Source organism: Pan troglodytes, chromosome 10, assembly GCF_028858775.2.
Source record: "Pan troglodytes isolate AG18354 chromosome 10, NHGRI_mPanTro3-v2.0_pri, whole genome shotgun sequence".
In the NCBI taxonomy this organism is placed as follows: Eukaryota; Metazoa; Chordata; class Mammalia; order Primates; family Hominidae; genus Pan; species Pan troglodytes.
In genome coordinates, this window is record NC_072408.2 from 119990775 (window position 1) to 120018457 (window position 27683).

Below are 27683 nucleotides of genomic sequence, written 5' to 3' on the forward strand. Positions count from 1 at the left end.
AGGTGAGGGGCCCAGCCTGAGAATCCAGCTGCTGGGGCTGCCCTTGACCTTCTCAGAACCTCAAACGGGGTGGGTGGCAAGAAGACAGAGGACAGGCCAGGTTCTGACCTCCAGGTATGGAGGGGCCGCGTTAACCTCTTCATAGCCAGAGGGGAGCAGCTGTGTCCTTGCCCCCTGGGCTGGGCATCCTGTTCCCCTCCCCCAGCCCACTCCCAGCTGCAACCATGTCCAGTGGGAGGAAGGGGGACCAACTCCCGCCTCTGGCACCTGGTTTGTGCTCTGAGCTTCACTTTCCTCATCGCTAAATGGACAAGGCAGCAGAACTCACCCTCAGGAGACCCGCAACTCCTCTGCCACGTTAGCTGGGATTTTAGTACCTGGGTCTCTCCATTCCAGTTCCCCAAGTAGACCGCACTCCTGGCCACCAGCAGTGCTCAATAAAGATTTATTACATTAAAAATTCCATTGCCAAACCCTGAGGCACTCAGGGCTCTGACCGGTGCAGCCATGACCTCTGAACCCAGAACACATGGAAGCAGCAGCAGCTGAGTTGCCAACTCAAGTCTTGGCCTGCCTGGCTTTGCTGGCGATCTCCTGCACACCCTTCAAGGCCCTGTTCAAATGTCTCTGTCTTAGGTTGACGCAGCTGCTGCCCTTCTGTGGCCATACAGTGCTCCTTTTCACAGATGATGGCTCTTGCAGGGAGTGCCCCCAGTGCCCAGCACAGGGCCAGGCACACAGTGGTGCACGGGAACGTCTGCTGATGCCCACCCTAAGGCCAATCAAGGAGCCACGGGGCTGGGTCCTGGTCCTCACATCCTCTTCCGCATCTTGCCCTTCTTGGAGCGGGCACCCCGGCCGAAGGCGCCCTGCTGCAGCTCCTGGACGCGGCGACGGTTGCGGGCAGAGAGCTGCTTGAGGCCACCACGCTGCAGGAAGCGCAGCTTCTGGGCCCGGCGCCGCTGCTTCAGGATCTGCTGCTTGGTCTTGAGTTCCGGGCGGACTTGGCCTGCAGGGGTGCCTGGGGCGTGGGGCCGGGATGCACCTGCTGGGACAGGGATTCAGGGAGCTCAGCTGTTGGGATCACTCCCAAGATCCCCTCCTCCCAGAAGCTTGCAGACTCCTCCCCTGCCCCTACTCCTGTTCTGTGCTTATTGCTGTGGCCCAGTGTCTGTACACAGTAGGTGGCTAATAAAGTTTTAGGCAGCCTCATGGAGTGGTCAATAACACGGGGCCAGAACCGCTGGGGTTCAAATCCCAGCTGTGACCTCTTGGACCGTGGGCAAGAAGTTAATGGCTCTGTGCCTCAGTTTCCCCATCTGTGAATTATAAATCACAGCACCTCCCTCATGGGTGAAGAGTAAATGCATTTCCATGGTGTAAAGTGGTCAGAATTTCAAGGCCTGTCCCATAGTGGGAGCCTTTTGGGCATGACTGTTACTATTAAAAATTCTCCAACCAAGGAGTATATGTCTCCACAGCACACCTACGGCACGCCAGGCTCTGAGGCCCCCCATAGTAACCGATACAGACCTCAGCCTCTGTCTCCATGGACACCATGCTCTAGGCTTGTTAGGTGAAAAAAGAATGTAGATGAACCTTCCTTTTGGTGGGAGTGGAATCAAAGAAGGCCAGAGAGTGAGAGGGACTTATCTGAGATCACACAGCAAAGCAGCAGCAGCAGCAGAGGTCAGCGACCCTGCCCCAGCCCCACAGGTGGGCATCAGGTAGTCCATTCTTCTAGTTCTCCGGGAGGCAAGCACCACCCTCCCTGGCTCCCACTAAGCCCTGTGTCCTCCTCCTCCTCTTCCCCATTCATAACAGCAGCCTCCCCAGGGCTCCTAGAGGGATGACCATTAAGGTGGTCCCAGCTGTCTCCAATGGAGCCAGGGTGCCTCGCAGGACCTATCACCTCCAATGAGGACAGCAAAGGAAGAACAGCTGCTTTTTCCCAAAGCCCACAGGTCGCCCCCGTCTCCCCAGCCCCTGCACGCCCACTGCACGGCAATGCTCGCAGCAGAAGCTGCTGTTTCACCCAGGTAAAAACAGGCTGAGAAGTGAGGTGTGGGTGGTCCCCACCCAGCCATGCTGACAAGGAGACACTCCCACAGATGGGAGAGCTGGAGAGGGAGGAGCCACAGAGAACAGGCCCAGGCAAATGCACGCAGGCTCACAGAGACACCCAGGGGAGGCAGTGACCAGCCCCAGGAGGTGGAGGGACACAAGCAGCGGCTAAGGCCATCTGAGAGAGACCCAAGACATGGTCCCAAACTCCCCTCTCCCCAGGGAAGACTCCAGGTGGGAGCCTTGGGCAGCTGGGTGACCCAGGTTCAGTCATAGCCCTCATAAGGCACCTGTTTCCTGGCCTGTAAAATGGGTATTCGCAGTCACCTTGCCTCCCAGGTCATGTGTGGCCTTCCAGGACAGAGCCTGCCTGCACCCAGCAAGCGGGAGCCCCTCCCTGATAACAGCCCTTAAGCACAGGCTCTGGCAGACAGAGCCGGCTTCAAATCCACCTTAGCTTGTTACTGGCTGAGGGACCCAGGCCAGATCAAAGAGGTCCAAGTCCTCAGATGACCAAATGTACCACTTGCCAACCCACATTTCAAGGAAGTATCTTCCTCAACATCCCCTGTGATCGCCTCCTCCCAGAACCAAAGCTGCTTCTGACCGCGTCTTTGGTGACATGAACTTCCCCACAGCATTGCTAAAAAGAACGTCACTCCTAAGGATGCCACAGGGAATCAATTCATGCTCACTGTCAGGTCGAACCACATGCAAATGCCATTTTTGCAGGTGAAAATGGCCTGCATTCGCACAAGGTTCCACCTCCCGAGTTCTCTAGGATTTTACACAATCGGCTTAATTAGGTGAACAGGGCATCTACCAGAAGTTATCCCTGTAGCTTCATCTGTGAAGTGGAAGGGGGTCGGGGACAAGGCACCTGAGGGGCATGGCGCTTCCCAGCGCCTGTCAGGCGGTGCTCGTGACCATCAGAGGCTGGGACAGTAGGAAGGGGGAACCTGTGGGTGTGGGGGTTGGGTGGGGGGGGATCATGGAGGGACCCAGGGTTTTGGCAGCATACCCCAACACACCCAGCTCTGGGGCTCTGCAGTAGCCCCTGCACCTGTGCCTCAGCGTTACCCTAATCTGACCATAACTGCTCTGCCTACCTGTGCACCCACACTCCCCACCCTGGCTCTCACCTCGGCCACGGTCTCGCTTCCCACCTCTTCGCTCTGGGCCTCGCCGGTCAGATGCCCCTTCTTCGTCCGAGTCACGATCATCAATTTTCTGTTTCTGTTTCCACTTCTGATAGCTGGGAAACCTCGTTAAGGAAGCTGCGTGAAGCCCCTGGGATGGGAGAAGGCTCCTCCCCACACTGCCCCAGCAGACAGAGTTCCGTTATCCCAGCCGCAGCTGAAGCTGCTCGGCCCCGCCCCCAGCACACAGGTCCCACTTATTGGAGATGCTGTTGCTGAAGCTGCTCGGCCCCGCCCCCAGCACCAGGTCCCACTTATTGGAGATGCCGCTGCTGAAGCTGCTGGGCCCGCCCCCAGCACAGGCCCCACTTACTGGAGATGCTGCTGCTGAAGCTGCTGGGCCCCGCCCCCAGCACAGGTCCCACTAGTTGGAGATGCTGCTGCTGAAGCTGCTCGGCCCCGCCCCCAGCACAGGCCCCACTTACTGGAGATGCTGCTGCTGAAGCTGCTGGGCCCCGCCCCCAGCACAGGTCCCACTAGTTGGAGATGCTGCTGCTGAAGCTGCTGGGCCCGCCCCCAGCACAGGCCCCACTTACTGGAGATGCTGCTGCTGAAGCTGCTGGGCCCCGCCCCCAGCACAGGTCCCACTAGTTGGAGACGCTGCTGCTGAAGCTGCTCGGCCCCGCCCCCAGCACCAGGTCCCATCTATTGGAGATGCGGCTGCTGAAGCCGCTCAGCCCCGCCCCCTCCTCCCCGCCCCCGCCCCCGCCCCCAGGTTCCACTTAATTGAAGCTGCTCCTGCTGAAACTCCTCGGCCCCGCCCCTCCCCAGCCACGCCCCTCAGGATACAGGTCTCGCTTGTAGGAGCTGCTGATGTAGCGGCCGCTCTCTGTCTTAATCTTCTTCTTGTCTTCCTGTCCTGACTGTCCCACAAACCGCTTCTTCTTACGGTCCCTGCAGGAGAGGGAGTTGGGACGGCTGCCGTGGAGGGAAACCCTTGGAGTGCCGGCTGCCGCTCGGGGCCTGTCTTCTCACCCGACCCTCTTGTCAGGTTGTTGGAGCATTAAAGGAAAGCAGTGCAGCCATGTCTGGCATGCAGTTGGCGCTCAATAAAGGCTTCTTCCCTATCCCTCCTCACCTCTCCCTGCAGTCCAGGTCTCAAAAGGGAGTGCGGAGGTCAGAGGACTGCCGCCAGCACTGGGGCCTGGCTCAGGGACAAGGGCCTCCTGGAGGGTTTCCAATCCCCTCCCCCTACCCAGCTGTGACCCTGGGTTGAGTCACATACATTCTCCAGACGCTAGAGTCCTGAACGAATGGGTCCTGAGCCCTGTCTAGAAAGACTTGCCAGCAAAAAGAATAGACGGAGTCAAGATCTCTGTGGTGTGTGATCAAATCAAGGGGACAGCACAGCCAGGGGCCATCACACCTGCTGTGAGTGGTCACATGGGGGACAGCCAGGCCATAATCTGGGCTGTGCAGGATCAGATGGGAGTGAGGACTTCAGGGAGCTCACCCTGCCTGCTGGCATGGAGGGGCAGCTCACTCTCTCACTCACCCTGGGCCTGGAGGGGCGGCTCACTCGCTCACTCACCCCGGGCATGGAGGGGCGGCTCACTCACTCACTCACCCCAGGCATGGAGGGAGGGGCGGCTCACTCGATCACTCACCCCAGGCACGGAGGAGCAGCTCACTCGGTCACTCACCCCGAGCATGGAGGGGCGGCTCACTCAATCACTCACCACTTGAGCTGCTGCCGGCCCCTGGTCAGGTTCTGGGCTTCATCCCCCATCAAGTCCAGGACAGCACCAGCTGCCTGCTGCTCAAAGGCTCCCCCTTCCCCGCTGATGCTCAGGCTGCAGAGGGAGAGTGGGAGACATAATTGGATTGATGGGACCCAGCGGACCCGCCTGCCCCACCCAGGACCCAGCCAGCCACTCACCCCCGCTCGCTGTCAAAGTCCTTGGGCCGGTAGGGGATGTAGAATTCCTGGTCCCGCTGCCGGGCCTCCTCCCTCCGCCTCTTGGCTCCCCTGTTGGGTCCTGACCGCTGCCGCTTCCGGCCCACGACCTCTGAGAAAATGTCCTGGCAGAGCACAGACCAAGGCCCAGTGTCATGCCTGCTGCCCCCTGGGGACTTCCCCCAGCCTCCCTACCCACCAGCCTGGCCACAGTGAGGGGCCAGTGGCTTCTCAGGGACTTTCAAAGCTTCATTTTGCCATTTCTTAGCTGCGTGACAGTGTCTCCTGTGGGACCCTCAGTTTCCTCATCTGCACACACAGCGCAACCCCTGCCTCAGGGACCAGCAGAGGCAGGACAGCTGGGTGAGGAGGAGAGTGCCGGCCTGGGGAGACCCAACTCCCCATTCCAGCTCTGCGCCCCAGGCTGTGTGACAGCCGGCCCTGCCTGGCTGTCTCTGTGCCTGGCCTGCTCTGAACAACGTGGACTAGGCCAGGGGTCTCCAACTGGTCTTCTTGGCTACTGAACCCTCTGTCCAAACAAAACATGAGAGAGGGACATCCTGGGGGACACACAGGCCCAGGACCCACCCACCAGGTGAATGGGACACTTCATGGTCCTCCGAGTGGAGACCTACACGTCTCACTGCAGAAGCCCTGATATGTTTGGTGGCTGGTGATGCCCCGGACCCCACTGAGGGTGTCATGTCGTGCACAGCTCCTCAGGCTAAAGATCTGGCCCCAGAGTTTTAAACGAGGGATGGTGGACAAGAACCATGCCCCGACTCTGCAGATGGGAAGCTGACTGCATCCACCTCCATCCACTGCTCAAAGATCCTAGGACAGCCTCATGGGCTGCTGGGACTTAGCCACCCCTTCCCCATACCCCAGGTCCAGGGTCCCCAGGGTGGAACCTGTACCTCCACACTCTCTCCCGCCTCCTCCTCCTCCTCCTTCTCAGGCTGCTTCTCCTGCAGTGCTGGGCGGCTCGGGGCTGGGCCCACTGGGCCCTCCTGCTGCTCCTGCCGCCCCTGCTGTCCCTGCTGGAAGCGGGCGATGGCCTTGCGGTCCTTCTGCCGCTTGGCACGCATCACCTGGCTGCACAGGTCTCGGCTGGAGGCGTTGATCTCAAAGATAGTCTGTGGAGGGGACACCCAGTCCTTTGCCCACTGGCCTCCTACCCCTAACCCCACCCTTACCACTTGGTGGGCTTCCTATGGGCGTTCTTCCCCAAGTCTTCCCCAGTGTCCATTATCTGCACTTCACAATTAGATAGACAGACCCAGGCCAGGCGCAGTGGCTCATGCTTGTAATCCCAGCACTTGGGGAGGCTGAGGCGGGTGGATCACTTGAGGTCAGGAGTTCGAGACTAGCCTGGCCAAAACGGCGAAACCCCATCTCTGCTAAAAATACAAAAATTAGCTAGATGTGGTGGTGGGCACCTGTAGTCCCAGCTACTTAGGAGGCTGAGGCAGGAGAATCACTTGAACCCAGAAGGCAGAGGTTGCAGTGAGCCGAGATTGCACCACTGCACCCCAGCCTGGGTAACAGAGCGAGACTCCATCTCAAAAACAAAACAAAACAAAAACACAGAGACCCAGGCCAGGCACCGTGGCTCACACCTGTAATCTCAGCACTTTGGGAGGCTGAGGCAAGAGGATCACCTGAGCCCAGGGGTCTGAGACCAGCCTAGGCAACATGACCTCATCTCTACAAAAAATAAAAAAAATTAGCTGGGTGTGGTGGCATGCACCTGTAGTCCCAGCTACTCAGGAGGCTGAGATAGGAGGATCATTTGAGCCCAGGTCAAGGCTGCAGTGAGCCATGATTGCACCACTGCACTCCAGCCTGGGTGACAAAGCAAGACCCTGTTTCAAAAACAAACAAACAAAAACCCAGAGAGGGTGAGTAACCAGCCCATGGTCACATGCTAGGAAAAACCATAGCTTGTCAACCCAAGTCCATTTGACTTCAAAACCGGTGCTCTTAAACATGACACTCTCTCCAGCTCCTCTCCTGATCCTAGCTGGCTGGCAGGCTTACTCACTCCTCAGTAAGTCTTTCCTTTTGTGCATCCCCTTCCATATGCACAAGATGGGGTGCCTAATGGGAGTCAACAGTTGGGAAGGAGGGAAAGAAGCTCAGGAAAGCCAGCTCTTCAGGCCTCTAACAGACCAGAAGCATGTCACTTCCCCTTGTGAGCCATCTGTAAGTGCCAGGGAATGGCTGCCCCATAGGACCTGCTGTGAGCCAGCAGGGATGGTTCCAGAACAAGGTGCATCTCAAGAGAGGCTGTCAGAGCCAAGGCTGCAGGTTAAGAAGCTATAAGCTCAGATGAAAATCCCTGCTGGGGTCCTGCTGGGGGTCAGGAGTGCAATCTGAGTCCTGGCACCACTGTTGTCACTGTGTGACCCCAGGCCACAGGCCATCTGTCTCTGGGCTCCACAGAGCCAGGACTCAGAGCGTGGTCTCCACCCGGCCCCACTCACCGCCCGGGAGCGGTAGTTCTTTATGCTGTCCACCAGCCTCAGCCGCTGCAGCTCCTCCTCCTCAAAACGCGAGCCTGGTAGGAAAGCAGCAAGGTGTGAGGCTGTGGGTGGGGTCAGCAAGGCCCACCTGCCACCCCCTGCCTTGTAGAAGGACTCACTGAAGAGGGGGTGCAGGCCCAGCCCCACAAGGTCCATCTCCTTGGCCCTCTTGATGGACTCAGGCGAGGGCGCCGGGCGTGAGCGCACATACTGCTGCTGGGCGTTATCAGCAACACGGGCCAGGCCCCGTAGCTCCAGCGATGCCTCCAGGGTGCTCTGCAGACCACTGTCCTCCTCGTCCACCACACTCTGTGGCACCCGACCCAGCATGCCATCCACACCGGCCACACCTGCACCCCACACAGCACCTTGTCAGAGGTCTTTCAGCCTGGCCCGCCTGTCCACTGCCCGACCACCACTCTTGGGCCTCACCCTGGCCCGAATCACAGGTAAATGTCTACAAAATAATCACTGCAAAGAACACCAGCACTCAGGGAGGAGCTAGAGAGCCAGACACTTGAATACACTGACAGGGGTCAACAAACTGCGGCCGGCCGGCCAGCTGCCTGCTGCTTCTGGAAATAGCTCTACGGGAGCACAGCTCACTACTCGCTTACGCATGGTCTCCAGCTGTTTTTGCACTACAAGGCCAGGGTTGAAGAGCCACCCTGGATCACACGGCCCACAGAGCCTAGAATATGTACTATCCGGCTCTAAAAAAAAAAACTTTGTTGACCGGGTGCGGTGGCTCATGCCTATAATCTCAGAGTTCCGGGAGGCTGAGGCAGGAGGATCACTTGAGGCCAGGAATTGGAGACCAGCCTGAGCAATGTAGTGACACTCCATGTCTACAATAAATTTTAAAATTAGCCGGGCATGGTGGTGTGCCCCTGTAGTCTCTCAACTACTCAGGGGGTGAGACAGGAGGATCGCTTGAGCCTGGGAGCTCACGGCTGCAGTGAGCCGTGATGGTGCAACCGCACTCCAGCCTGGGTGACAGAACAAGACTTTGTCTCTCTTAAAAACAAAAAAACAAAAACAAAAAACAAACAACAGCAACTTTGCTGACTCCAGCATTAGAAATTCAATTTCCACAGCAACCCTGTTCTATAGATAAGAAAACTGAGGCTCAGTGAGGTTCAATTACTACCAGGACTGTCAAATGAGTCAGTTGTAGAGACAGGATTCAATCTAGGCAGAGTCCATACTAACAACAGCGATACTTATGGTAATAAGTAACAGCAACAGTTAAGAGCAGAGGATGCCGGGGACAGAGGCTTCCTATGTGTAAGCACTGTGCTGAGTCCATCATCATCATCTCCTTTACCTCACACCAAACCTATGAGGAAAGTACCTGTTTTCTTTTGTCGTCATGTTCTAACTTTTTACTACAAAATATATACAACAGTAAGCCAAGCATGGTGGCTCACACCTGTAACCCCAGCACTTTGGAAGCCAAGGCAGGAGGATCGCTTGAGTGCAGGAGTTCAATACCAGCCTGGGCAACATAGTGATACCCCATCTCTACAAAAAATTAAAAAATTATCCAGGCATGGTGGCACCTGCCTGTATTCCCAGCTCCTCAAGAGGCTGAGGTGGAAGGATTGCTTGAGCCTAGGAGGTCAAGGGCGCAGTGAGCTGTGATCGTGCCACTATACTCCAGCCTGGGTGACAGAGTGAGCCCCTCTCAAAAAATAAAATAAAATAAAATAAAATAAAAAAGCAAAACAACAAAAGAAAAACAAAAAGCTGAGGGAAGAGCATGATGGACCTCATGGGCCCATCACCCAGCGTTAATTACCAACATTTGGCCAATCTTGCAAGAAAGGCCCTGATGAGTCCCTTTTAGAGAGGAGGAAACTGAGGCTCCTGGAGGTTTAGAGATTTGCCAAGGGGCACGTGGTAAGGGTCAGGGTCGGAAACCGAACCCTGCACTGGGTCAGGAGCCTGCCCTCTTCCCATCTCTCCAGATTAAGCAGGTGCTGGGCCCTGCTGACCCCCGGCTAGCTCTGGAGCAAATGCAGGATGTCTCTCCCTAAAAGCTAACTGCACCGGGGGTGGTTTCTACCTGGACATTGGGGGAGGCTCCTTCCCTCCCTCTGCCCCTCCCACGCCCATGCACAGCTCTCAACCCAGGAGGCTGCAGATCTGTAGAGCCTGTACGGGGCTGCGTGCTGCCTCTGGCCCTGGGCAGGCCCTGGGCGCAGGGTCCATTTCCTCCTGCTCCTACCTGTCACTGGGCCCCTGGGGCTGCCAGGTGGGGCTGTGCTTGCACCTCCCTCCCTTGGCCCTTGCACTCTCAGCTTTGCCCCCAGGAAAATGCTTTGAAATGCCCTTTAGGCGCCCCTTCCAATTCACCCCTGCGTGGCGCCCGACTGAGGCCTCCACCTCCAGTGACTGCACAGGCCGCCCCCCACCCCGGCCAGGCCCCGCAGCCCTTTCCTGTGCCCTTGCATCTGACCCCAGACTTTCTGCTATGGTGTCTGCTTTCCAGCTGCCTCCAGGCATGGGCTGGGACACTGCAGGGCCACATGGTCACCTGAGGGGGCCGTGGCCTGGACAGAGACCACCACTGGCAGCCAAGAGTGAACAGCCGAGGCAGAGGGGGCCCGGAGCTCTGAGGGCTGCGCTCTCTGCTGACCACTGGCTAGGCTGTCCGGAGGAAGCCGCCTCAGCTCTCTGAGCTTGAGTCTCGGGGCTCTGGGGGGCCCTGAATCTCAGCTCCCCACCTCCCTGCTGTGTGCATGCGGGTAGGCCTGTCAGAGCCGTTCTCTCATCTGTGAAGCAGAGGTGATGACAGCCCTCCCTCTAGCACAGATGGACAAATGAGACAAGATGTGTCCAGGGCCCGGGAACCAGCAGGACTGCAGGTGGAGGCCCATAGTTGGAGGCCCACAGATGGAGGCCATGGTGGTTGCTATTGTCTGTCCCATGCATTCCCATTCTAGGATGTATACAGAAATGTCCTGTGGGCGGCTGGGCACAGTGGCTCACGCCTGTAATCCCAGCACTTTGGGAGGCCGAGGCGGGCAGATCACCTAAGATCAGAAGTTCAAGACCAGCGTGGCCAACATGGTGAAACCCTGTCTCTACTAAAAATACAAAATTAGCTGGGCGTGGTGGTGTGTGCCTGCAGTCCCAGCTACTCAGGAGGCTGAGGCAGGAGAATCGCTTGAACCCAGGATGCGGAGGTTGTGGTGAGCCAAGATTGCACCACTGCACTCCAGCCTGGGCAACAAGAGCGAAACTCTGTCTCAATAAATAAATTAAAAATGTCCTGTGGGCTTGGTCTGAATGAGCCTCAGCCTCTCTTTCCCTCCGCTGCGCTCCCCTGAAAACTCATCAAGTATAGGGTCACACACTAGATGCCTGCAGGGGCTGGGCAGGCCACACTGACAGGAAGGGGAGGCAGGCAGGGGCTGCAGGGGACCAGGAAGCCTGTCTAATGGGGGTGCCACAGCTTAGCACCCAGATCCAACCATTTCCCAGTAGATACCAGAAATCTGGATTGTTGTGGGAAATCCTGAGTTTAAAATAGAGGGATTAGCCAGGCATAGTGGCTTGCTTGAGCCCAGGAGTTGGAAGTTGCAGCGAGCCATGATCGCACCACTGCACTCCAGCCTGAGCAAGAGTAAGACCCCGTCTCGTTAAAAAATAGAAGGAATCAGCCGGGCGCAGTGACTCACACCTGTAATCCCAGCACTTTGGGAGGTGGGCGAATCACTTGAGGTCAGGAGTTCGAGATCAGCCTGGCCAACATGGTGAAACCTTGTCTCTACTGAAAATACAATAGAAAATTTGCCAGGTGTGGTGGCGGGCATCTATAGTCCCAGCTACTCGGGAGGCTGAGGCAAGAGAATGGCTTGAACCTGGGAGGCAGAGGTTGCTGTGAGCCAAGATCGCACCACTGCACCCCAGCCTGGGCAACAGAGCGAGGCTCTGTCTCAAAAAATAAACAAAACAAATAAAATACAATAAAATAAATAAAAGGAATCATCTTCTGCTGAGGTCAAACCCAGCCCCACCTCCTCCCACAGCCAAAACAGGGCCCATGAACTCCATGGGGACCCCTATCCCCACCCAGCCTCCACTCACCTGAGGGCTCCTTGAGGGGTCGGGCGAGGGTGAGGGAGCGGCCCAGGAACAGGTGCAGATCCAGCAGGTAGGGGATTTCATCAGGGGCCACCAAGGAGTAGGCTGTGCCACTTCGGCCAGCCCGAGCCACACGGCCTGCAGCAAGGAGACGTTCAAGCTTAATTAAGCAAAGAAGGACCCGGACCCAGCATGAGTTCCACAGGCCAGACCCTGAGCGGGTGAGCCTGGCCAAGCCTCGAACCTCACACAGCTGCTGTCCCCACCTACGCACAGGGAAGTTTAATCCCGGTCCCTAGGTTGATCTGTGAGAGTGTGCCCGAGCTGACACAGTGCTCTGGGAGACTAGCAAAAATACAGCAAGGCCCTGCTCATGAGCATGATCAAAACTCTTCAGTGTCCCCACTTTTGAGAATTCCCCGCAAAGATGTAAAGATTCACACACAAGGAGGTTTAGTGTGGCCCTGACTAGGACAGCCCCAAGTTGGAAACTAAAGTCTCAAGAATAGAGGACTAGATAAGTGAATTAGCTGATGGCCACACAGTGGGAATTAAACAGCTCAGGAAAAGAGTGGGCAAACTGCAGCCTACAGGGCCAGGCTGGTGGCTCACGCCTGTAATCACAGCACTTTGAGGGGCTGAGGTGGGAGAATCACTTGAGGCCAGGAGTTCGAGAACAGCCTGGGCAAAATAGCAAGACCCCATGTCTACAAAAAACGAAAATTAGCCAGATGTGATGGTGTGTGCCTGTAGCCCTAAGTACTTGGGAGGCTGGGCTGGGAGGATGGCTTGAATCTGGGAGTTCAAGCTTACAGTGAGCTATGATCATGCCACTGCACTAGAGCCCAAGCAACAGAGTGAGATCCCGGCCCCCCGCTTGTCTGTGTAAATAAAGATTTATTGGAACACAGCCACACTCATTTGTTTATATATTATCTACGTAAATGAATAGGCAGCAGTCACACGACAGCAGCAGAGATGAACAGTTATGACAGAGACAGTATGGTCCACAAAGCCTAACGTTTCATGTCTAGCCCCTTACAGAAAAGATGTGCCAACCCATCACAGAATGACATTTCATAGTAAACGAAAAACATTCGTGATGTATGGTGATGTAAAAAGAAAAAAACAAAAAGCCAGTTATAAAAAAGAACACCCAATATGATTGCAATTTTGCATGAAGTACCTAAATCACTACATAGCATTACATTTTGGTCTGTCTCTGTATCTTGGGAAAACAAGGTGTTATGACATTTGGAGATTTCATTTGAGGTTGTCTGACCGGCACTGTTGGTCTTGTGAGGCACAAGAAATTCCCTTTGGGGGCGTCCTGGGGACCTCCCTAGGGACATGCAGAACCAGCTCTCCACACAGCAACAGAAACTAGGGGACAGCAGACAGCAACAAGGGGGAAGTGCACCCACCACATGACACTTATGAATTAAAAGAAGGCAAAGAAAGTAGAATAACAGTTACCAGGGGCTGCGGGAGGGGAATAAGGAGATTTTGTCTGACGGATAGAGCTTCAATTTTGCAAGATGAAAAAGTTCTGGGGCCAAGCATGGTGGCTCACGCCTGTAATCACAGCACTTTGGGAGGCTGAGGCAGACGCATCACTTGAGGTTAGGAGTTCAAGACCACCTTGGCCAACATGGTGAAACCCCTGTCTCTACTAAAAACACAAAAAATTAGCTGGGCCTGGTGGCGAGCACCTGTAATCCCAGCTACTCGGGAGGCTGATGCAAGAGAATAGCTGGAACCTGGGAGGTGAAGGTTGCAGTGAGCCGAGATCACGCCGCTGCACTCCAGCCTGGGGTACAAAGCAAGACTCTCAAAAAAAAAAAAAAAAAGTTTTGGGGACAGATGGTGGTGACGGTTGCACAATGTGAACAGACTCAATGCCACTCCACTGCACACTGGGAAATGGCAAAATGCTGAATTGCATGCTATGTCTACTTTACCACAACTTAAAATAGAAACATCAGAAGAATGGACACACACCAAAATGACGGCCATGTCATCAGAGAGCAATGGGGGACAGTGATCTCTGAAATGAGACCACAGCTGTTCCGTGACTTACGAAGGGCTGCGTCTCAATAAACCCAATAGCCGTCAAAAACACACGCACGGCACCTAACCCACTAAACATCGCAGCTCAGCCAGCCTGCCTTGAGCATGCTCCAAATACTTCCATTAGCCTACCCTTGGGCAAAATCATCCCACACGTAGCCGATTTTAAAATACAGTGTTGAGTATCTCATGTGACTTATTGAATACTGTACTGAAAGAAAAAAATAGAACAGCTGTATGGGTGCTATTGTAAAGTCAAAAAAACCATAAGCTGAATAATTGGGTTTTTTTTTTTTTTGGTTTTTTTGAGACAAGATCTTGCTCCGTCACCCAGGCTGGATCGCAGTGGCACAATCGGGAGTTTGAGACCAGCTTAAGCAATATAGCAAGGCTCTGTCTCTAAAACAAAGCCCACAGCCACCCCATGTGCAGTGTCAAGAGTTAAGCCTTGTACCCTCGGCTTCTGCCAGGATCTGGCACCCCTGCCTGCCCCAGGGCCAGCCACGGGCTGCTTACCCACGCGGTGCAGGAAGAGCTTGCCCTTGGCGGGGAAGCTGTAGTTGATGACATTGTCCAGCAGCGGGATGTCCAGGCCTCGGGCGGCCAGGTCAGTCACAATGAGAGTGGAGCACTTGCCAAGCGTGAATTTGGCGAGGTTGATCTTACGGGCTGTCGGGTCTAGGGCACTGTAGATGTGGGCGCAGCTCACCCACTGGGTCGTCAGCAGCTGCTCAGAGCAAAGATGGTAGCAAAGTGAGAAGGAGACTTGGAGGAGAAAGGAAAGGAAGCCAGACCATGGTGGGGGACGGGCACTGAGGTGCAGAGACAAGACCACGGGTTCTGGAGTCTGGCACCCTTGGTCTGAATCCCAGCTTGCTGGGTGATGCCAGTTTGGGGAGGAATGGAGCTTACAACACCTCCCACCTCTCTGCAGGGTTGTCTGACGATCAGAGATGATGTGTGCAGAGGGCCCTCTCAGGGAAGCTGCAAATGCCACCTCAGTGCACAAGCCTTATCCGGATTCTGCTACAAACAAGCTGTGTGACCTTGGGCAAGTTACCAAACTTTTCTATGCCTCATTTTCCTCATCTGTGCGAATAACTGCCCCTTCTTTGTGCCTTATTATGAGGATCACATGAGTCAGTCTACACTGTGCTGAGAACAGAGTCTCAACATGGAACACTCATGAGAGTGCTAGCTGTTCTTTACAGATTACTATTTAAACTGGGCATGGTGGCTCACGCCTGTAATCCCAGCATTTCGGGAAACCAAGGCTGGAAAATCACTTGAGACCAGAAACTCGAGACTAGCCTGGGTAACACAGCAAGACACCATCTCTACAAAAAAATAAAAATAAATAAAAAATGAGCTGGCATGGTCAGGCATGACTTGTGCCTACAGTCCCAGGTACTTCGGAGGCTGAGGTGGGTGGATCACTTGAGCCCAGGAGGCACAGGTTGCAGTAAGCCATGATCATGCCATTGCACTCCAGCCTGGCCAAAGGAGCAAAACTCTGTTTGTAAAAAAACAACTGTTTAAAAGTTACCGTTTTGGTCTTATTCACTGGTGACCCCAGCAGCTGCACAGAGGGAGCGTTGTTAACTGTGTGTGGAGTAAGTGAAACCCAGTGAACCATGTCCTCAGATAACAGACCCAGGTGTAGCTGACAGGGAGGCAGGCACCGACGGAAAGGGGCCCCGCTGCCTTCCGGGGCACAGCGACTCCCCAGGCTTTGACCCAGGCGGGGGTCACACAGGCATAACACATATGAAAAAAATCTTTGAGCCACTCACACATGCTAACAGCGCTTCACACAGCTTGCTACATGCAGGTCATGCCTCAAGCTTAAGAAGTCAAACAAACCACACACTAAAAATCTACAGGAAAATAACAGGATGGCAGGGACAGGCTTCAAAATAACCCGGATGTAAGGGGAACTAACGGATGAAGGTCAAGACCAGCTATCAGCTGATAACAGTTGTACCTAGATAACGAGTACCCGGGATTCATCATATTATTTTCTGATCTTAGAATTGGTTTGAAATTTTCTCACAATAAAAAGTTTAGGCCAGGCGCTGTGGCTTACACCTGTAATCCCAGCACTTTAGGAGGCTGAGACGGGCAGATCACTTGAGGTCAGGAGTTCAAGACCCACCTGGCCAACACGGCAAAACCCCGTCTCCATGAGAAATACAAAAATTAGACAGGCATGGTGGCGCCTGAAGTCTCAGCTACTCAGGAGGATGAGGAAGGAGAATCACTTGAACCTGGGAAGTGGAGGCTGCAGTGAGCTGAGATCGTGCCACTGCACTCCAGCCTGGGCGACAGAGTGAGATACCATTTCCAAAAAAAAAAAAAAAAAGAAATGTTTTCATAATCCCAGTACTATGGGAGGCCAAGGTGGGAGGATCACCTGAGCCCAGGAGTTCAAGACCAGCTTGGGCAACCGAGTGAGAACCTGTCTTTACAAAATATAAAAATAAGTAACAAGTTAGTTGGGCATGGTGACATGCGCCAGAAGTCCCAAGTACTCGGGAGGCTGAGGTGGGAGGATTGTTTGAGCCTGGAAGGTCAAGGCTGCAGTGAGCCATGATTGTGCCACCGCACTCTAGCCTGGATGGCAGAGCGAGGCTCCGTCTCAAAAAAATAAAAAATAAAAATAAAAATGACCATCTTGAGCCCAGGCCCAGGCTCCTGGTCCGCTCTCGTGCTGCCCTCTAGTGACTGCACAGGGAACTGCAGCTCCAAACTCCAGCTGAAGGAGGTGCTCGTCCCACTCAGGACCCTGCTCACCTCAGTGAGGTACTCGGCGTGGTGCTTCGTGGCCACAAACACCACGGTCTGGTCCTGGGGCCGCACCATGTTGCGCAGCAGGTGGAGCAGCACGGCAGCCTTGGTGTCCTCCCGCACGAGGAAGAAGGAGGTCTGCGGGGAGAGGGCATCACGGGTTGGCTTACGGGGTCCTGGCCCAGGGCCTGCAGGGCCCACCTGGACACACCCTCCTGGGACGGGACAGGTGCAGCCTCACCTTCAGCTGCTCGTTGAGCTTGGTATCCACGTCAAGCCGGATGAGCACGGGCTCCGTGAGGCCTGCAGGAGACATGGGGGAAAGTCGGGGAGTCGCAGAAGGACTGGACCCCCAGGCCCCAGCCCGACCCCCAGCCCCCATCTCCACCCCCAGCTCACGCACCAGCCCGGGCAAATTCCACCAGCAGTTTGGGCAGAGTGGCGGAGAACAGCACCGTCTGGTGGCCCCCGGGGAGGCGGGCGATGATCTCCTGCAGCTGCTCTGCGAAACCCATTTCAAAAAGCCTGGAAGGGTAGAGGGCAGGACCGGGTCAGAGGGGGCCTCCACTCCCTGGAGTTCCAACCGCAGCCATCCTTGTCCCCACAACTTCTGCGGTGTCCCAGGGCTTGCCTCACTCTAACTCAGCCCACTCACACTTATCATGTGACTTCATCCTAAACAACAATAACCTTGAAATTTGGAATCTGTCTTGGTCATGTTCTTACAAACTCATGCTGAAATAAATGACAGCAGCCCAGGCCGGCTGCAGAGGCTCACGCCTGTAATCCCAGCACTTTGAGAGGTCAAGGCAGGAGGAGTTCAAGAACACCCTAGGCGAGACCCCATCTCTACAAAAATAAAAAATTAGCTGGGGCCGGGCGCAGTGGCTCAGGCCTGTAGTCCCAAGCACTTTGGGAGGCCAAGGCGGGCGGATCATGAGGTCAGGAGATCGAGACCATCCTGGCTAACACAGTGAAACCCTGTCTCTACTAAAAATACAAAAAAATTAGCTGGGCGTGGTGGCGGGCGCCTGTAGTCCCAGCTACTCGAGAGGCTGAGGCAAGAGAATGGCATGAACCCAGGAGGCGGAGCTTGCAGTGAGCTGACATCATGCTACTGAACTCCAGCCTGGGCAACAGAGTGAGACTCCGTCTCAAAAAAAAAAAAAAAAAAATTAGCTGGGCATGGTGGCGTATGCCTATATTCCCAGCTACTCAGGAGGCTGACATGGGAGGATCCCTTGAGCCTGGGAGGTCGAGGCTGCAGTGAGCCATCATCACACCACTGTACTCCAAACTGGGCGACAGAGCAAGACCCTGTCACCACCAATCAATCAATGATAGCAGTCCCTCCCCACTTCCCCCACATCCCCCTCCCCAACTCTGCCAGGGAGCGTTCTAAGTACTTTACAAGTATCAAGTCTTCTGGTCCTCACAACACCCCTGTGAGGTACGTGCTACTTTATCCCCATTTTGCAGTTGAAGCAGCCAAGGCCCAGAGATGTCCAGTGATTTGCCCAAATTCACAGAGCTGAAGTCGCAGAGCTAGGACTTGATCCCACTCCTGTCTGGCTCCTGAGTCCATGCTCTCAACTTTGTGCTTTTAAAAAAATCTCTTTGAAATCCCATGTTAGGGGCCGGGTGCCGTGGCTCGCGCCTGTAATACCAGCACTTTGGGAGGCCGAGGCGGGTGGATCACCTGAGGTCAGGAGTTTAAGACCAGCCTGGCCAACATGGTGAAATCCCATCTCTACTAAAAATACAAAATTAGCCAGGCGTGGTAGCGCATGCTTGTAACCCCAGCTACACAGGAGGCTAAGGCAGGAGAATCACTTGAACCCGGGAGGCGGAGGTTGCAATGAGCCAAGATCATGCCATTGCACTCCAGCCTGGGTGACAGAGCAAGACTCTATCTCATAAATAAATAAATAAATCCCATGTTAGATGTCCTATTATTCATTTCAATACTCCTGAAATGCAAAATTATAAATATTGGTCAGAGAGCCCCAGAGATGAGCTCCAGCACCGCTTATAAGGAGGTCTGCAGCCCACATCTGGAAAGACACTGCTTCGATCTCGGCCACACAGGGCTCTCCTGGCAGAGCCTTCCTCTGGTTGACCTCTCTGCCTCTGCTTTCCCAGTTCAGACACAAGTGCTCAGGGCTGGACCTGCAGCCTTACCGGTCAGCTTCATCGAACACCACGTATTCCACACTCTGCAGCTTCAGGCTCATTTCCACAGCCACATGCACCAACCGTCCGGGCGTGGCAATAATTCTGGAAGAGGGTGCACAGGCTAGGTGACCCCAGGGCCAGGGCCACCACCACAGTTCTCTTACACCCCCACCACTGGGAAGGGACCTCAGGGAGTCATCCCCAATCCACAAACTCACATGTCAGGATTTTCGTGCAAGGCTGCAAACTGGTCTTCCATCCTAGAGAGGAGAGAAGGGGTTAGCTTGATAGAACAGGTCTCTTTGGTTTCCCTTCTCATAACCAAATGTCCAGGCAAGGCTGCACACCCCATCCCCAGGAACACAGACCCAAGGCTTGGAACTGAGGAAAGGCCAGTGCTGAGGTATGAGGCAAAGGCATTGCCCTGACAAGAGATACAAGCTGAAATATGCAAAAGAATGGTTACAACAGAGTTCCTCCGAAGAGATGGGCTCAACTACAGACCTCAATTCGCTCCTTCTGTTGTTCCAGATAGCAACAAAGCTGCCTTCCACCCACAGTGCCCCCAGCAACTAACCCTGGAACTACCAGCCCCAACTAGAACCCAGGTTCCCTGGATCTCTATCAGCTCCCGTCCTTAAACCCTTTGGGCACAAATCCCTAATTTTAGCCCTCCTCTGCAGCACCCTTGGGATACCTATAGGAGCCAGGACTAGCCCAGGGAGGCCTTTCTGACAATCACAAACTTCAGAAAGAATAAATGACAATGGAGACAAAGGCACTGAAAAGCAAACTCTCCGAGAATCAAGAGTGTTAACAGCGGCATCCTTAAACTTTCTCCCTTAAAGGGGCTGCCCTTTAAGGGATAAACTGTGGGATAAGGCATGGAATGAGGCAGGAGACTGGATTCTGATCCCAGCTCTACTATGGAATCATTGCCTGACTCTAACCTGTCACTTCCTCATTTTGCCTATCTGTAAAACAGACGTGGCACCTACTACCTAGGAAGGGTGGTAGATGAACATCAGGAGATACTACATCTTATGAATCTGAGCTATTACAAACATCCCTTGATTCCTGTGCTTTCTGCTTTCTAACAGCCCACAGCCAGGCGTGGTGGCTTACGCCTGTAATCCCAACACTTTGGGAGGCCAAAGTAGCAGATCACTTGAGCCCAGGAGTTTGAGACCAGCCTGAGTAACATGGCGAGACCTCATCTCTACAAAAAATACAAAAAATTAGCTGGGCGTGGTGGTGCACACCTGTAGTGCCAGCTACTGGGGAGGCTGACGTGGGAGGATCACTTGAGCCCAGGAGGTTGAGGCTGCTGTGAGCTGTGATTGCGCCACTGTACTCCAGCCAGGGTGACAGAGCGAGACCCTGTCTCAAAATAAACAAACAAAAACAAAAACAAAAACAAGCCCACGATTATGCATTTTAAAATAGATACACCTGTCTGTCCTGTGAGCTGACGACTCTATTTCAGGAGCATCAGAACTTCTGAGTGGCAGTGCTTCTGTGGGCAATTTATTTTAATTTTTTATCGCATGATTTCCCTTGTTGGTTTTTTTCTTAAGCCAGTCAAATTTAGCAGTGAGGGGGGTTGTATACCAACTTTAATGATACTAATGTTGGTAAGTTCTGATAACCTGCTACCACTGGACCAGCCTTCTTGGGTTTTTGTTTTGTTTTTTCTTTTTTTTTTTTGAGATTGGAGTCTCACTCTGTCGCCCATGTTGGAGTGCAGTAATGCCATCTCGGCTCACTGCAAGCTCCACCTCCTGGGTTCAAGTGATTCTCTTTTCTCAGCCTCCATTGTAGCTGGGATTACAGGCATGCGCCACCATGCCCAGCTAATTTTTGTATTTTTAGTAGAGACAGGGTTCTGATGTTGGTCAGGCTGGTCTCAAACTCCTGACCTCAGGGGATCTGCCCACCTCGGCCTCCCAGAGTGCTGGGATTACAGGCATGAGCCACTGGGCCCGGCCTTGTTGGGTTTTTTGAATGAGCACAGAAGCTGCTATTATTAATAAGCAACACAGCTTAAATCGAACTAATGTCCTGGAGACACAGAGATGCGCCTGCATGGTGGTGACCCTGGCATGGGGTGCAGGGACCTTACCTGTCTCCACCCAGGATCAGGGCAGTCTTGAGGCCAGTGAACTTGCCTAGCTGAGAAGAGAAAGTGATTGAGAGAGGGCAGGGGTGAGATGACAGCATACTCGTGGCCTCTGTGTCTGGTCCCAAGTCAGCCCTCGCCTCCAGCCTCTCCCCAAGCTCAGACACACCTCCTTAGTGAACTTCAGGGTCTGCAGGGCCAGCTCTCGGGTCGGCGAGAGGATGAGGGCGCGGGCCCCGGTCTGGGCACTGTGGGTCTTGAGCCGCTCGAACATTGGGAGGAGGAAGCAGGCTGTCTTGCCACTGCCCGTCCGGGCCATGGCCACCACGTCCTTGCCATCCAAGATCACCGGGATGGTCTGGAGAGGCACAAGCAGGGAAGTCAAGGTCAGCTCCTCCCCAAACACCATGTGATCCAGAGCTTCAAGGCCCTGAGGAGTGGGCATGCTATAGATCTCAGTGAATGGGCAGGCACCCGTCACCCAGCCCTGAGCCTATTCTTGCCCATTCTTTCAAAAGCCTGTTAGCATGCCTCCAAGGATGAGCGGCTCACTACCCCAACTCTTTCCATTGCTGGAACACCCTTCTTCGGAGAAGCCAGACTCTACCTCCTGTCTAGTCCTCCTCCTCAGAACCCCAGAGAAATGGCTCCCACTGGGCGAAATGTCTAAGAACAATAATCACAAGCCCCGGGTGATAATAGGTGGCTGGGAGCTGCCTGAGCTGAGGTTCAGCTGTGGGCAGCCTCCAGGAGGCTCAACTGGCAGAAAGGCCCAGAGTCTCTGCTTGGCTCGGCCCAACCTTCTCCACCTAGGAAGTGGGCACGCTAGCTGGGGCTTCAGCAGAGTAAAGGGGGCAGGAGATGTGACAGGTGGGACAAGGGGTGGCTGTCAAGGGGCCAGAGAGGAGGGCCATGTCACTCCTCCCTTGCCCTCACCCGTCGACCGCCCCACCCCTCACCTTCCTCTGGATGGGTGTCGGCACCTTGTACCCCTTCTTCATGATGCCTTTGAACACCGGGTAGCTCAGGCCTGGGAGAGACATGAAACGGTCAGACGGCCGAGGGAGTCCCCACAGCACCAACCCCAGAGAACTTTACAGGACAAATGACAGCTTCATCAATAATAAACAGCAAGGGGAAAAAAAAAGCAATAAAGCACAAACTGGAAGGTGAAATGAGACTTAGGAGACAGATCTGACTCGGGCACCTGAACCTTATCTGATTTTCTGATGTGAACCCACTCTTGATGTCATGAGACAGCAGGGATCTCTGAACACTAACAGGGTCTTAGGTGACACTAAGAAGCTGTGCCTTCGTTTTAGGCGTGGTAAGGTCCTGCGCCTCTTGGAAGTGTGTGTGGACACAATGAGGATGTCTGGAATGAACTTCAGAATCACCCGGGTGTGGGGAGGGACTCTTGTCCCTCTTGCTGGTGAGGGCATGGATGGGAGCTCACTTTGTTGCCCAAGCTGGACTTGAACTCCTGGCCTCAAGTGATCCTACCTCTGCCTCCCCAAACGCTAAGATTACAGGCATGAGCCACCGCACCCAGCACTCATCTTGATATTTAAATCCTTGCTCCAGCTGCTACTGATTTGTAAAGAGTAACAGAGTCAGGCTTTATTTCTGGCCAGCCAGGTGTCCCCACACCACCCACCCATTCCATCCTTTCCCTCCTTCTGAAATGCCCCTCTGCATGCAATAAGTCCCCGACTGTCTTTGCCTGTTCCTGCATCTGCATTGCCTTTCCTGAGGCCTGTTCTAACTGCCCTCTCCTGTGTCAGGCCCGCTGCCCCACTAGAAGGCCCTCAATGACTGGAGGACCAGATCTGCTACCCCGGTCTACCCATCCACAGTGCTGGGCCCAGAGTGGACATCAGTGATGGAGTGCAGAGGCGGGGTTGACCTCCAGCTGCCACTCCCGCAGAGTCCCTGATGCCAAGTTGCACCCACCCATGGACTGGAAGCCTCCAGACTTCTTCTTCTTCTTGTTCTGGGCACGCACCATCTCCCGGGTGTCCGGCTCCACATCCGAGGTGCATTCCGAGGTGGGGAAGGTGGGCAGGGGTCTGCCAGGTCCCAGCTGGGAGGGAAGAACAGAGAGGTGGTGTCACTCCAGGCCCAGTGGGACCACAGGGGGCAGGGAAGGGGGCTGTGCTGTTGCCCTCTCTCCCCCATTCAAGCCAATGATGCTTCCGCCAGATCACGTCACTTTTTTGCTAATAAGTTCTCCTTTGGCTGGGCCAGGACAGTTTAGAGTGGGGTCTGCAGATAGACTGTCTCGGTTTGAATCTCAATCCCAAAAGTAAGTACATTTTTTTTTTTTTTTTTTTAAGAGACAGGGTCTTACTCTGTCACCCAGGCTGGAGTACAGCAGTGCAGGCATGGCTCACTGCAGCCTTGAACTCCTAGGCTCAAGTGAGTCTCCCACCTTAGACTTCTGAGTAGCTGGGACTACAGGTGTATACTACCACATCTGGCTAATTTTTTTATTTTGTATTTATTTTTTTTTTTGTAGAGATGAGGTCTTACTACATTGCCCAGGCTAGTCTTGAATTCCTGGCCTCAAGTATTCCTCCCTTCTTGGCCTCCCAAAGTGTTGGGATTACAGGCATGAACCACCACACCCAGCCCCTAAATACTTTAAAGAGCCAATCGAAATGCCTACTATATGTGAAGTACTAGACTTTTCCAAGATCTCCCGCCCCCTACCCCTGCCCCATCAGCCGCCAACCGATCTCCTTTCTGATCTCTGGTCTGTCTCATGCCTGGCCTCCTTTCTGCTCACCCAGGACCCACTTGTCCTGGCACAGCTAAATCCAATCCAGACACCTCCTCTGGGGAACCTTCTTGGACTACAGGGCTGTCCCCTTTCTCTTAAAAATAGCATTCATGGCCAGGCGTGGTGGCTCACGCCTGTAATCCCAGCACTGGGAGGCTGAGGTGGGTGGATCATTTGAGCCCAGGAGTTCCCAGACTAGCCTGGGCAACATGGTAAAACCCCATCTTTACCAAAAAAGAAAAAAAAAAAAGCATTTACGGAGCAGCAATTCATAACAGTGGCTGAAACTTACAAGGTATCTACTATAAGCTAGGTGCTGCTCTGAGAATTATACAAATTAACCCACTTAATCCTCACAACAATCTGATGAAGTGGGTACTATTGTTCTGTCCATTTTACAGAGAAGAAAACTGAGGCACAGAGATAAAGTGACGTGCCCAAGGTCACACAGCCAGCAGGTAGTGGGTGAGGGATGTGAACCCTGGCTTCAGAGACTGTGTTCTTTTCACTGTGACCCTCTAAGATTAACTACAATCCTCTAGGGCAGAGCCATGGCCTGTCTTGAACAGTCTGTGAGTTTAGAACGGTTTTTACTTTTTAAAGGGTTGTAGAAAAGAAAAAGAAATCCAACAAAAAAGACAGTGATCTTATATGGCCCAACAAAACCTAAAAAAAAGATTTACCATCTGGCCCTTGATAGGTCTGCCAACCCCTGCTCTAGGTACATGAAAACAAGGTGCCTGGGACACACAGGCGCCTGCAATAGCTACTGAATGTATGAACAGCATGTCCTTTAGTCTTCTTTTTTTTTTTTTGAGACAGTCTCGTTCAGTCACCCAGGCTGGAGTGCAGTGGCAGGATCTTGGCTCACTGCAGCCTCCACCTCCTGGGTTCAAGCAATTCTCCTGCCTCAGCCTCCCAACTAGCTGGGACTACAGGCACATGCCACCAGCCCGGCTAATTTTTGTATTTTCAGTAGAGATGGGGTTTCACCATGTTGGCCAGGCCGGTCTCAAACTCCCGACCTCAAGTGATCCACTCACCTTGGCCTCCCAAAGTGCTCGGATTACAGGCATGAGCCACCACGCCCAGCCTCCTTTGGTCTTTTCAACACTTTTTTTTTTTTTTTTTTGAGACAGAGTTTCACTCAGTCTCCCAGGCTGGAGTGCAGTGGGGCAATCACGGCTCACCTAGCTCAGGTGATCCTCCCACCTCAGCCTCCCAAGTATCTGGGACTACAGGCACACACCACCATGCCTGGCTAATTTTTGTATTTTTTGTAGATGCAGAGTCTCGCCATGCATGTTGCCCAGGCTGGTCTCGAACTCCTGGCATCAAGTGATCCTCACTCCTCGGACTCCCAAAGTGCTGGGATTACAGGCATGAGCCACGGCACCGGGCCAACAACCTTTGAAACATATATAATCATTTACTTGCCTTCTACGGATGTGGAAACGGGCACAGAGAGGTTAAGCAACCTCTCCAATGTCCCACAGCCAGTGCAAGGTTGGGCCATATTTGAACACAGGGCAGTGCCATGAGAAGCCCTTGGTCTGAACTACACTTAGACTCCTCTTCTTTGGTAATAACACCTCTGCCCGCCTGTGCTGTTCATTACCTTTAGTGGTTTCTCTACATTTGTTGAGCACCTACTGTGTGCCAGGCACTGGCTAGGCTGGAAGATGAGAGAGGGACGGTGGGATGAGGTCTCTTCTAGTTCCTGCCTTGGAGTGTGATCCTTTCTCTTCATATAAATGCCCACTTACTCATCTTGCCCTGAGCCTATCTGGTGCCAGGCACCCGCTGGGAACAGGACTGTGGGAAATAATGGGCGCAGCCCTTCTGCCCCATTGGTGCTCACACCCATCCCTTCATGTGCATACACATGACATTCAGTAATGGAAACGGCACAGGCCTTGGAATCAGACAGTCCCAAGTTTGAATCTCCTGGCTCTTGTACTCACAAGCTGTGAGGTCTTGGTCAAGCTGCTTTCTCTCTTTTTTTGTAAAGATGGGATCTCCCTTTTTTTTTTTTCTTTTTTCTTTTTTTGGAGACAGAGTCTTGCTCTGTTGCTTATGATGGAGTGCAGTTGTGTAGCCACAGCTCACTGTACTCTCCGCCGCCCAGGTTTAAGTGATCCTCCCACGTTGCCTCTCCAGGAGCTGGGACCACAGGTGGGCACCACCAAGCCAGGCTAATTTTTATTTTTTGAGACAGAGTCTTGCTCTGTCACCCAGGCTGGAGTGCAGTGGTGCAATATCGGCTCACTGCAACCTCTGACTCCCAGTTTCAAGCGATTCTCCTGCCTCAGCCTCCCGAGTAGCTGGGATTACAGGCACATGCCACCACACCCGGCTATTTTTGTATTTTTAGTAGAGACAGGGTTTCACCATGTTGGCCAGGCTGGTCTTGAACTCCCGACCTCAGGTGATCCGCCTGCCTCAGCCTCCTAAAGTGCTGGGATTACAGGCGTGAGCCACCGCGGCCATCCTAATTTTTTAATTTTTTGTAGAGACGGGGTCTGCCTATGTTGCCCAGGCTGATCTTGAACTCCTGACCTCAAGCAATCCTCCCACCTCAGCCTCCCTAAGTGCTGGGTTTACAGGCGTGTAGCCACTACACCAGGCCTTTGACTATTTCTTAACCCTCTAGGCCTAAGTTTCCTCCTGTAGAAAAATGAAGATGACAGTTGCTGGTGGTGGTAGCACAACGTTGGTGTGAGGATTAAATAATAAGGCTCGTACAGCTCTTAGCATGGAGCCTGGCACATAGTAAACGGTCAACAAACACAAACTGGCCGGGCTCACGCCTGTTAATCCCAACACTTTGGGAAGCAGAAGTGGGAGGACTGCTTGAGGCCAGGAGTTCGAGACCATCCTGGGCAACATAGGGAGACCCCCGTCTCTACAAAAAATTTAAAAATTATCCGGGCGTGGTGGCGCATGTCTGTGGTCTCAGCTACCGGAGAGGCTGACGTGGGAGGATCGCTTGAGCCCAGGAGGCGGAGGCTGTAGCAAGGCGTGGCTACACAACTGCACTCCGGCATGAGCAACAGAGCAAGACTCTGTCTCAAAAAAAATTGTTTTAATTCGTTTCCCAGAGGTTTGGAGGCGTCACACTGTCTCAAGCCACGCAGTCCGGCCTCCCCTTAATTCAACCTCCCAAGAACGCTCCAAACTCTCAAAGTCAGATCTTCTGCACCCGCACTTTTCATTGGGCGAAAGGGAGCCAGGATCCGCCCCACGAGCAGGAGGCAGCCAATGAGAGACGCGCGACCAAAACCCGGCAGGAAGGCCCGCAGGCTCCAGCCCCGGGATCCCAAGGCTCTGGCCGCGGAACCCTGAGCCTGACAAGCCCCGAGACACGTGCTCAGGCCGGCGGTCCCAAGACCAGTCCTCGGGTCGGCAGCCTCCCTCCCCACACTCTGCGGAGCCCAATCCCCAACTGGGGAAACTGAGGCCTCGAGGCGCTGCCCGGAGCCGGGTCTCGGGCCCCAACATGCGTCCCAGCCCCACGCGCCTACCTTCCGGGCCCGGGCGTCATCTTCCGCCTGGATCTCAAACTCGCCGTCCTCCGAGTCGCTGCCGCGGGCCTGGGAGGCCGCGCCTCGGCGCTTCCGGAGCCCTTTCTTCTTCCTCCACTGGGCCATGGCAGCTCGCGACCGAGGTCCGGCCGCCGGGCGCTTGTCGGCCGCCATTCGGGCCGCGTGCTGGGAACGCAGAAGGGGGCGTGGCCTGAGGAGCGCACCAACTGCGTGGGGGGGGGGGTAGGTGCGGTGACCACGTGACCTCCGCTGAGCTTTCGCCAGTGCCTGCGGCCCTCGGCGGCCTAGGACACACGCACCTGAGTGAGTGGCACCAGAGGCCCCTCTCCATGTTTAGGGACCTCCTGGGCTTCAGGAGCGTGGCGCCCGCCCCAGGGCGGACTCCCCCCATCCGCGGGCGCGAATGGTCCGGGCCGCGTCCGCAGTGC

General features: G+C 54.3%; 1 protein-coding gene across 2 annotated transcripts; it reads right to left on the reverse strand.

Moving 5' to 3' along the window:
* Nucleotides 1-428: 428 nt before the first annotated feature.
* On the reverse strand, nt 429-27419 carry DDX54 (DEAD-box helicase 54). Of its 2 annotated transcripts, none has more exons than XM_009426302.5 (20): nt 27235-27419; nt 22882-23011; nt 21888-21958; nt 21098-21286; nt 20932-20981; nt 19028-19069; nt 18816-18911; nt 17038-17159; nt 16876-16937; nt 16641-16772; nt 14364-14574; nt 11781-11915; nt 7805-8035; nt 7647-7720; nt 6078-6296; nt 5143-5285; nt 4943-5056; nt 4053-4157; nt 3207-3319; nt 429-1048 (listed from the first exon to the last, which is right to left on the reverse strand). In XM_009426302.5, exons 1-20 carry the CDS (start codon nt 27406-27408, stop codon nt 813-815), a joined length of 2649 nt encoding a protein of 882 aa, XP_009424577.3. In that variant the 5' UTR covers nt 27409-27419; the 3' UTR covers nt 429-812. The 2 variants fall into 2 exon arrangements, with proteins under 2 accessions (XP_009424577.3, XP_001152281.3); XM_001152281.8 differs by having other exon boundaries at nt 429-1045; nt 27235-27408.
* Nucleotides 27420-27683: the final 264 nt, after the last annotated feature.

Bases quoted from the DNA above. Each gene is read 5' to 3' on its own strand.
- DDX54 (XM_009426302.5), bottom strand. From the start codon at position 27,408: ATGGCGGCCGACAAGCGCCCGGCGGCCGGACCTCGGTCGCGAGCTGCC. The intron at 20,982-21,097 runs GTGTGTCTGAGC...TTCTCTTCTCAG, and splicing joins CCCTGAAGTTCACTAAGGAG to CTAGGCAAGTTCACTGGCCT. The intron at 5,057-5,142 runs GTGAGTGGCTGG...CTCCCTCTGCAG, and splicing joins GACTTTGACAGCGAGCGGGG to CCTGAGCATCAGCGGGGAAG.